At 35.5% G+C, this 11,215-nt stretch overlaps 1 protein-coding gene across 2 annotated transcripts; it reads left to right on the top strand.

Moving 5' to 3' along the window:
• On the top strand, positions 6,292-10,438 carry LOC109707129 (probable LRR receptor-like serine/threonine-protein kinase At1g34110). 2 transcript variants are annotated; one of them, XM_020228225.1, is made up of 5 exons: positions 6,292-6,800; positions 7,742-8,002; positions 8,158-9,003; positions 9,286-9,791; positions 10,121-10,438. In XM_020228225.1, exons 1-4 carry the CDS (start codon positions 6,380-6,382, stop codon positions 9,750-9,752), a joined length of 1,995 nt encoding a protein of 664 aa, XP_020083814.1. In that variant the 5' UTR covers positions 6,292-6,379; the 3' UTR covers positions 9,753-9,791; positions 10,121-10,438. The 2 variants fall into 2 exon arrangements, with proteins under 2 accessions (XP_020083814.1, XP_020083813.1); XM_020228224.1 differs by having other exon boundaries at positions 9,286-10,438.

Below are 11,215 nucleotides of genomic sequence, written 5' to 3' on the forward strand. Positions count from 1 at the left end.
ATTTTGGTTTTATTTTCCTCAGTGATAATATATATGTCTCGCTAATTAATCACACTATTTCAATTAGGAAATAAGTTTTATGGTTCCATTGAAAAGCAAAAAAATTATATTTTCACCCTAAAAAACATAAGAAATGTTGGAAAAATGAAATTCCAAATTAATGTAGAGTGTTAGTTATGAAGTTCTAACATAATAATAGCATTTATAACATAGGATGTGATCCTCTATATATTTTCTTCAAATTTTTTTCTAAAAAAATTCTCTAAATGTTGGACAAGTGACAAATCAATGAATCATAGGCTGGCCCATGGTTGATGTGCTAAACCAAGTTCAAGCAATAATTAATCAAGTTTATGAGAGCATGTGATTGGACCTGTAGAGTTTTTTTATTATTATTTTGGCTTGTTCCAAAAATCCAACTCTTTTTATAGGCTCCGTAGATAACTTTTTCATAAACCCGTGACAACCTTTTATAGAAACAGTTACCTCCGTATTGTCACAATGGATTTTTTCTATTTTATTGTCTCTTCATTTTGACACTATACTCTTGTTATTATTCATTGCCTCTTTCATTGGTAAGAGTACTCAAAGAGCCCCAAAAGATATATAATTGTGCTTAATGTTGTTAGGAACATTCATAGTTTATATTCCATCTTATGATATTTTGGATTATATAGTATTAAAGTCAATCATAAACCCACTTTGTTCTTAAAGGTCCTAAGTTTAATTTTCGTGTTCGTCAAATAATATGTAACGTAGATTTTTATATGTTAATTTACTGTATTCTATTAAGCACATATCTTGTCCACTTAATATCCCTCTCATACACGAGTGGTAGAGTTGAAACTATTCAGATGTCGTTTCCTATCAGATCAATCCTTTGAATAATAAATAAAAGATAAATTAAATTTTGACTATTAAATTTGAGTAATTAATTTGGAGCACTTCTTGCATACACTACTAGGGATATTCCAGGAAGTTTACAATGTAAAGAAGCAGTGTCACAAAGTGATTGGATGAGAGAGAGAGAGAGAGAGAGAGAGAGAGAGAGAGAGAGAGAGAGAGAGAGAGAGAGATGCTTCCTCACAAACTTCATATCCAATAGGAAAGGCACCAAAGAAGGATGAGGTGATGGATTAGAAGATAAAGGTTTTGCTTTAATTTTCCTTTTAAGATTGGCTATGCACTTTTTTTTTCCCCCAAAAAAAGTAACTGTTTGCAACTTTGCATTTGAGAATCCAATTCTATGTTATTGCCTTTCTTAGAGAGAGAGATCATGAGTATATGTAGGTATAACTATAAGTCTACTATATTTCTAGTAATATTTGTATATTATTATATTTTCTCATTTTCAATATTAGTATATCTGTTATCTGTATCGACGATTCACTATATTAAACATAGTTTATATTGTTCGAAGAGGGAGGGGTTCTTTACTCTTTTTTCTCCTTTTCCTTTTTCTTTTTTCTTTTTCTTGATGGTTTGATTAAGTTGATGTGATTTAGGTGCTAGTTAAATTGACCATATCACTTTCACTTCCCCTATCGTTTATACAGATTGAATACATATCGGTCGTGGCACCCTACTCATTTGCTTTTTTCATAATGTTTCTCTCGTTTTAGTCCTTTTCCTCTCGTTATTCTTCTTAATTTTTTTCTACACAGATCATTTTCTCTTTTACTTTTGATTAAAAAAAATTAAAAGTTGAATTAAATCAGTAAATCACCGATTACGACGCACACATTTCACCTAGCTAAGTACTATTTTGGACACATGATGTTGTCCAAAATCGTGCTCAATAGATTTGTATTTGTTCATCCTAGCTAGCTAGTGTTTCACCCCAGTTTTCATGTTTTTTTGTCACTCCTACCTAGTTATCTATTGCAGTATCAGATTTGTGATTATAAATAAAAGGTTAATTAATTAAGTTTGCTTTTCTCATCCTATGTTATTTAAGTGTAACTACTTTGAAAATTGTGCATTATCTTATATACTTAGTCAATGTATAGTGCACAAGCTTCAAGTTTTCCTTACACACACACACCTTAGGTTGTGAAGCACTAGGGACCAAATACTTTTTAATTATCATGTCTTCTTGAAAATCACTCTATTATTTTTTTTTCCAAAAAATACAAACATTATCATTGATCTCAGAATGCTTATTAAATTGATCTTTCAAACTAATAATATAGCATCAGAAACAATTTTAAACTTCTTTCAATTTCGGGTTTAATTTTCATATTCGTCGTCCACATACGCGGCATAATTTATATGATATGATATCCATCGTGCACGTGAGTGGAGTGTTAAAGCTGATCTCAGATTATTTTTGCCAAACTGACTTTTCACGTTATAATTAGAAATTTTAATTTTTTTTCCTTTTCAATCTCTAATTGCAGTTATTAATCTTCTAAAAAATCACAAGTGAACTATGGATAAGCTGGTGACTATAAAATATAGGCAGCAATATAAACAGACCAAAAAATATTACTAAGAGAGGTCATGTATATATATTAAATTAGATTATATATATTTATCACATGAATATGAACAAAGGTCTATTAAACTTTCTTTGCTAATATCTAATAACTTTACAGTGTTAATTCCACTATCCACCCATGATTTTCATTTTTCTCCTTTTTTTACTTTTATTTTTAGTGGGTTTTGATAATGATAGATTCTAGTTGTTGTCTTGTTGTGTACTAAAAAATGCCAAAGGAGAGAGAGCCTATCATCATTCTAAAAGAGGTAAAATTGTGCACACTTTCCATTCTTTTGGGACCATTTAATTGTTGTCCCCCACAATCTCCTTTTTCCACTTGTTGGCCTCCATGCATGGCTATAGCTTGTTCCTTTTCTCTTGATCCCTTCTCACAAAATTGATTTATTTATAAAAAAGGTGATCTTTGGAGGAGATCTTGTCTTAATCTCTCATATATTAATCTTCCCATTCTCTTCTCAATAATCATCCTATAAACTACAAAGCCCTCTCTCTCTCTCTCTCTCTCTCTAGATTAAAGGAAAAACTTCAAACATCATTCCTGTAGTTTCATACTTTCTCACTTTACTATCATGTGGTTTGAAGTGTATCAATTTGGTACCATACAGTTTTGGTTTTTTCTTTTTATTATTAATTCCACTAATTTTTTTTCGTTAAATCAGTGATACCGTTAAAACTAAAAAATACTAAAGTGAATATTCGATAAACCTAGATAGTATATCTGAAGTTTTTTGCATATAATTTAACAAAATATTAACGAATAAGCTGACGAAAAGATAAAAATGAAACCATAGAGTACTAACTTGATACACTTTAAATCATAGAATGCTGAAGTGAGAAAGTGCAAAACTGCATAGGTGGTATTTAAAGTTTACACTAGATTAAAACTAGAATACTTAAGGGGAGTTATTTAATTTCACTTTGTTTCTCACAATAAAACATTCAAATTGACAATCGGGTTTATTAAATATGATCTAAGCTATTTAGACTCTCTAAAAATTTAAATTGTTAGATAAAAACATCTTGTCTTGTATATTATATCTGGATAAAAAATTATGTTTTGTATCCGAAATGAAGCTATTATATTCGTAAACATGATTTGATACACCAGGTTTACTCAACAATTTCTTCTCTCTCTCTCTCTTCAGTAGATTCTCCCTTGCAATCATTCCAAGGAAAGAGAAAGAGAGAGAGAGAGGGAAAAGAGAGAGAGAATCAGGTTCCCATGCAAATACAACATTTTGTCAATGGAATAAATTAATAAATGTAGAATATAAGAGGTGTGGGCAAAAGAGATTCCAACACCTTTATTACTTTTTAGACAACAGGTGACTGGCACGTGCATGCCTTCTGGAGGGCCTATAACCCAACTAACAAGTCAACTAATAAGTTTGCTAAACAGTCTACAATGGATGTCGAAATCATTGTTAAATGGAACCCTCCACCTCCTGGATGTTTCAAAATAAATTTTGATGGTGCTTTTAACATGCAAATCTCAAAGGGAGGTGGGGGTTTTATTATTCGTACTGACACGGAAAATTTATTCTGTGTAGGGACAGTCCAATTCATGGCTACATTGGCTTTGCATGCAGAGGCCATCGCTCTGCTCGAGGCGTTGAAGGAGGCAATCAAGCGTGGAATCTCTAAAGCTATAGTTGAAATAGACTCTCAAAACTTGTTCTCTTATGTTAGTTCACATATTGAATCTCTTTGGCGACTCCAAAATATTATTGACCGATGCACATCTCTGGCGAAGCATTTGCAGCAGTGTATTTTTGTTAAAATATATCGTGAAGCCAATAGGGCCGCTGATTATTTAGCAAGTCATGCGCTTAATTCAAGAAGTAAACTGGTTTTTAATCCTACCAGTGACCTTCCCATAGACTTTGTTAGGATACTTTTTGAAGACTATGCAGGTAGAGTCTTTTTGCGCAAAGTGTAATCGATTTTTGCTTTTAATAAATTAGCTTGCTGGCTCTTTCGACCAAAAAAAAAAAAAAAAAAAAAAAAAAAAAGGTGACTGGCACGTGCCTCTGCACGTGACATAAAGTAATGGACTTGGAACTTTACAAAATTATCTCATGTACTTCTTTAGATCTAGCTTCATGTAAAAGGGAAAAAAAAAAAATCATCCATCCATAGTTTGGTGTGATTTGGTGTTGAGATAAATAAATCATTCATATATTTGAGTTCTTGTGTTTTATTTAAGATTGAGGAACCTGTAATATGTTTAAAATTAAATTTTTTAGAAAATATATACTGGTTAAATTTTATTATGATACATAGAAAATTTTTAACTAACCACGAGATAGAATTCAGTATTACACAATGTTTAAAATTATTAAATTATTGTGAATTATTTGAGGTTAATTATGAGACGTGAGGTAAGTTGAAAAATAAATTGTGAAAAAATTATACCACCGAAGTTGTATTATGATTCTTTTCTTAAAAATTTATGATAATTGACAGGATGATTTTTTTTATATAATTTTGTATGATTTAAAACTTTCTGGTTGATCATGTGGATGGTAGCATGAAATGTTCTATGCACTTAATTTTTATGAGCACATCCTTAAATTTTCTCTTTTTTTTCGGTTCTTTTACATCATTTTAACCAAAATATTATTATTATTTTTTTAAATGTCACCATATTTATTTCTGGTCTATAGATGATGTGGTAGACTAAGTCGAGGACCTGATGATCAAGGTGGTAGACCATGGTCCATGCATGTGCAGTAATATTTTTTAGGACCTTATTGAAGGGGTTCTCTGTTGCATCTAGAGATGTCAACAGGTCGGATTCGGGGCGGATTTTTAAAAATCCGAACCGGAATCCAACTCCAAACCCGAGACCCAAATCCGAACCAGAACCCGAACCCAAACCCGAATCCGACGGATTTTAAAAATCCATATAATCCGAACCCGACGAAGAATCCGAATCCCGAACCCGAACCCAAACCCGAAAATTTGAATCCGAAACAATTATTTCTTTTTTCAATATTTCAAAATATATTATATTAAATCTAAATTTTTAAAATACAAATTCAAATATAACATCAAATATATATATATATATATATATAATATATATATATATATATATTATATAATACAAAATAAATTCAGGTTCGGGTCGGGTACAATCAAAATCCATATTCAAATCCATATCTGTCCGATTTTTATTTTTGATATCTATATCCGAATCCAGATCCATATCCATCAAATACATCCGTTTTATCCGGGTTCGAATTCGGATAAAATTTAGAGTATCCATATTCATTGACATTCCTAGTTGCATCTGCACATGCGGTTTGTGGACCAGGTGGTACACCAAATTCTGAGCACAAACTGTATCTCTAATTTTGGCGCATTTTCGCTAACATTATTACATAAAGAGCTAAATTTCTCGTCACATATTCCTAGATAGTCATAGTAATAATATTATTAAAATAATTATATTAAAAATAAATTTTTTGTGAGCAAAATCAGAAGCACGGAGCCTCTGTTTGGGATTACGGAACAATTACTTTATATATGATATTTCGTTATAATATATTTTTTAGGGTATTACTGAAAATAAAAAAAATATATATATTTTATGCTTTATAATTTTTTGAGATCTAAAACAAAGCAAAGAATCAGAAGGGCCACTAATTAATCAACCTGATCATCAGCCCCATCACGAATCTCAATGCACTGCGTACACTCTCACTCTGACTTACTCTGAACCTCCCCTCTATTTTTCGAAACAACCCCCCTCGTTCCCTTTTTTTACTCTCGCTCCTCTCCCTCTTCTTCCCCCACAACACCATATAGAGAGAGAGAGAGAGAGAGAGAGAGAGAGAGAGAGAGACTCACTTGCTCATCGACATTGGCGACATGGGTTCTCTCCCTTTCGTGCTCTCCCTCGTCGTCGTCCTCCACCTGTGCTCGGCGGAGGGGAGCTCCGAGGTGGGCGCGCTCATGGCGCTGAAGCGGGCGCTGGACCCGCAGGGGCGAGCGCTCGCTTCGTGGGCGCCCATGGCGGACCCGTGCGGTGGGGGCTTCGAGGGGGTGGCGTGCGACGCGCGCGGAAGGGTCGCGAACATCTCCCTGCAGGGGCGCGGCCTCGCCGGGTCCATCTCCCCCGCGGTGGCGCAGCTCCGGGGCCTCTCGGGGCTCTACTTGCACTACAACGAGCTCAGGGGGGAGATACCCAGGGAGATTGGGACCTTAGCGGAGCTCACGGATCTCTACCTCAACGTTAATAACCTCTCCGGGGGGATCCCCGTGGAGTTTGGGAACTTGGGGAGTCTCCAAGGTGAGTTTTTTAATCTCTTTTTTCCGAAACAGGGGAGTTGTTGTTATGCATGGTTTTGGTGCTTTTTGTTCTATTTTGAGGTCAAAAGGTTGGTTTTTTGCACAAAGTTTTTGTAAGATTTTTGTATTCAGATGCGGGGTTTTGGTTATCGGAGTAGTTTTTGGGGCCAATGATGTAGTTGGAAACAGAGGAGTTGTTTATGTATGCGTATGCGTTGCATGGTTTTGTTCTCTTTGTTATTTCTTTTTGATGTCAAAATGTGGTTGTTTGAGCACATTTATTATACCGGTTTGTTACATTTTCCCTTTTTTTTACTATTTAAGTTGCAAGTTTGAGTAGATTATGAGGTAATATATTGTTGGAACAGGGTAGGTGTTTATATATGCTTTGCATGCGTTTGCTTTCTTTATTTTTGGTTTCGAAATGTAGTGTTTTTAGCTTAGTTTTTAGCTGAGTTTGCTTACTATTTATTATAGAAACTGATTTTGTTGTAGTGATTTTTGTGATTGTTTATTATGGAAATTGTTTTTGCTTAGTTTTTATTGTTGGAACAGAGTAGTGATTTTTGTGAGAAAAATACTAGCTACTAACCAAAAAAAGTTCCATTTTTTTTTCCTTCCATTTGAACTCAAAATGTAATTTTTGGCAAATTTCTTACTATGATCATGCAAACTTTTGAGCATAGAGCAAGTTCATGATGTAAAATGATAGTTCCTTATTAGAAGAAGCAGTTTATCATCATGTAATATGATATACATTGTTAGAAGCATTAACTGCTTGTTCTCACCTGGGTTTTTCTTGGTATTTAAAGTGCATTAAACTCTCAAAAATCACAAAATTTCTATCTTTTAACTTCTTGTTGATTATTGTTTCCTTTTATTCCTTATTTACTGCCTCATATTAATATCTCTCTTTCTCTCTCCCCCATTACTTTTCTGCAGTTCTGCAACTCTGCTACAACCAGCTAACAGGGAGCATACCAACCCAGCTTGGGCTTTTGAAGAAGCTCAATGTGCTCGCTTTGCAATCCAATCGCCTAAACGGCGCGATTCCGGCTACCTTGGGAGACCTCTCGCAGCTAATAAGATTGGATTTAAGCTTCAATCACCTCTTCGGGTCGATCCCGACTAAATTAGCTCAACTCCCTGAGCTTGTATACTTAGATCTTCGCAACAACTCGCTTTCCGGCAATGTCCCTTCCGGTACATACATAGCTTTCAATCTCATATATGTAAAGTTTGAGTTGAAATCTTAAAAAGCCCACTAACTTTTTTTTTACTTAAATTTGATTCTAAATCAAATTTGGCTCTTAACTCCATTTATGTGCTACGCTTTTTTTATTTTATGCTGAATGAAGATTTGAAGAGATTGCAAGAAGGTTTTCAATATGAGAACAACACTGATATGTGCGGAACTGGATTCAATTCTTTAAGAACTTGCACTTCTGCGGATCTCCTAAACCCTACCCGGCCCGAACCGTTTAGTGCCGGCGTCGCCCCGCACGCAATTCCCCAATCAGTTAACACCGCTGGCCGTTGCGATACAAACCACTGCTCTCACTCTTTGAAATCTTCTTCAGTGGCCGCCATTTCCTCCGTTTCTATAATCGCGCTCCTGGGGTTTATATTCGGGCTAATTGCATTCTCGAGGTATAGAAGCCGTAAGCAAAACCGTGGTAGCGCTCCAATTATTTCCACTAATAACTCGTGTCGTAGAAGTGCTTCTTCTCTCATCAACCTCGACTACTCTAATGGTTGGGATCCTTTAGCCGATGGGAAAAGTGCTCTTGGGTTCTCCGAAGAAGTTTCAACGAGCTTTCGTTTCAATCTTGAGGAAGTGGAGTTTGCCACTCAATACTTCTCGGAGGTGAATTTACTTGTGAAAAAATCGAATTCTTTAGCTACTTATAAAGGGATTTTGCGGGACGGGAGTGCGGTGGTGGTGAAGAGGATAAGCAAGACAAGTTGCAAGTCGGAAGAGGCCGATTTTCTACACGGGTTGAAGATAATTACTTCTTTAAAGCACGATAATATTGTTAAGTTGAGGGGTATTTGTTGCTCTCGAGGGAGGGGGGAGTGTTTTCTTGTTTACGATTTCGTTCGTAACGGGAGTTTGTTGCGGTATTTGGACGTGAACGGCGAAGAGATCAATCGCGTTCTCGAGTGGGCCACGAGAGTTTCCATCATCAAAGGCATTGCTAAAGGTACCTCTCTTTCTCTTTATTGATAGCGATGCGGAGTTATGCATGTTGTGTTTCCTAGTTATCTTATTTCTAGTTGTATTCATTTGAATTGCAACTTATTTTACTTGATTGATGCTTTTAGATGAAAATTATCTTCATACATTGCCATGAAATTTGGATGGACGTAATGTTGACGCTATAAAACGAACTAACGCAAACTTAGATCGATTTCCATTCATTTTATTTAGGATCTAAGTTGATTTCTCGAGTGAGATTAATCGACCATCTTTGTTTCTTATCCAGGGATACAGTACCTCCACAGCGAAACCCTAAACAAGCCTTCTCTAATCCACCAAAACATATCCGCGGAGAAAATTCTACTTGACCAAAATTTCAAGCCTCTAATCTCCAGCTCAGGCCTTCATAACCTATTAGCCGATGATGTCATCTTCGCAACCCTAAAGGCAAGCGCCGCTATGGGTTACTTAGCTCCAGAGTACGGAACCGTTGGTCGCTTCACCGAGAAAAGTGATGTTTACGCTTTTGGGATCATCATCTTCCAAGTGATTTCGGGAAAAAGGATGACCGCAGAATTAAGGCTATTGGCGGAATCAGGTAAGCTCGAGGATCTCATCGATGGGAACTTGAAGGGGGAGTATTCGAAGGAAGAGGCCACTAAATTGGGGCGCGATGCGTTGGTTTGCACAAGCGAAGATCCGAACAGAAGGCCAACAATGGAGGCCTTGCTTCAAGAATTCGGAGATATATAACTCATGATAGTGTTGTTCTTCAAGTTGCATGGACTCAAGGTAAATTACGGCGGTAGTGCTCTAACTTTTTCTTTGTGAAGTTTTATTTCAGTTGTCGAACTTAAAGTTTATGCATTATGCACATTGAACTCGCGCGTGTAAGTGTTCTACTATAATCCCCCTAATCAACACTAGTAAGTAAGAGTAACAAGGATGCACCAACACGCCGACATGCACTCGATCTGTAGCCACGCAATTGATTGGGAGGATTACAATGAATCGCTTATTCTGGATTTCAAATGCTTAAGTTTAAAGTTAAAGTTCGAGGACTAAAGTTAATCTTTTTGGAAACTTCGCGGTTAATTGCACTAAACCTTTATATTCACCAGCTAAAGGGAAGTGGAAGTACTGCATCATGGTTGCTAACTACTAACTCTAGAAGCTTCTAGGATTCCATTTCTCAAGGATCTTTGATATCTTAGTGTGCTAATTCCACTGTATTAATATTAACCTTAATCCTTGTTGTTTATGGGAGCATGTGATCTCTCTCTTATCTTTCTAGACCTTTTTTTTTTTTTTTTTTTTTTGGCCTGGTGGGGACTCTTGTGAACCAATGTACTATATTAATTTAAATGTTGTGTGGATTTTTGGGTGAGTCCATTGTGGAAGAGCCAAAGTGTTAAGGCAACATGTGAGTTTAAATTTTTTGAGTGGTTTTGTCCTTGTGTGTGGATTGTAGTGCATGCTTTTTCTTCTCTGAGAAATGACAGAGCAGAGCCTTGTGGGGTATGCACCTGCATCTCAGATGATACTGTTATGCATGATGACTAATTGTGTGGCAAAAGATCCTTGTGTAACTCTGTGTGTGTGTGTGTGTGTGTGTGTGTGTGTGTGAGAGAGAGAGAGAGAGAGAGAGAGAGAGAGAGAGTTCACACGTAATTTGTGTAGAAAAAGATCCTTCTGTGTGTGCATGTGTGTGTGTGTGTGTGTGTGAGAGAGAGAGAGAAGAGAGAGTGCATACATACTAAGAGAGAGAGAGAGAGAGAGTGCATACATTCTAAGAGAGAGAGAGAGAGAGAGTGCATACATTCTAAGAGAGAGAGAGAGAGAGAGAAAGAGAGAGAGAGAGTGCATACATACTAAGACTAAGAAAGAGTCACTATAAGAAAATTAACATTTAATGACTTTTTTATATTTAATAATATTTAAAAATATTCTAATCTAGCGCCATATTTAAAAGTGTTGGCAAATGAAGATTCGGCATGTATATACCAACGTTTATGGTAAGTATCGGTAATTAAAATATATTCTGACGCTTTAAAACATTAGAATTTTCTGTTTTTAAAATTTTTTTGAAGTTTTAAAACGTTAGAAAATTTACTATTATAAATAATAGTTAAGCTTATTATTTTATAAATTGAAATTGATTTTATGTAATAAAGGGTTCATAATGACTCTCTCCTAAGCGCTATCTAAAAAATATC

Source organism: Ananas comosus, linkage group 3, assembly GCF_001540865.1.
Source record: "Ananas comosus cultivar F153 linkage group 3, ASM154086v1, whole genome shotgun sequence".
NCBI classification, from domain to species: domain Eukaryota; kingdom Viridiplantae; phylum Streptophyta; class Magnoliopsida; order Poales; family Bromeliaceae; genus Ananas; species Ananas comosus.

What these genes read in the sequence shown, in the direction of transcription:
- LOC109707129 (XM_020228224.1), top strand. Translation starts at nt 6,380, where the DNA reads ATGGGTTCTCTCCCTTTCGTGCTCTCCCTCGTCGTCGTCCTCCACCTG. An exon ending in TTCCGGCAATGTCCCTTCCG is followed by an intron (nt 8,003 to 8,157) that starts GTACATACATAG and finishes TGCTGAATGAAG; the next exon opens with ATTTGAAGAGATTGCAAGAA. An exon ending in CATCAAAGGCATTGCTAAAG is followed by an intron (nt 9,004 to 9,285) that starts GTACCTCTCTTT and finishes TTTCTTATCCAG; the next exon opens with GGATACAGTACCTCCACAGC.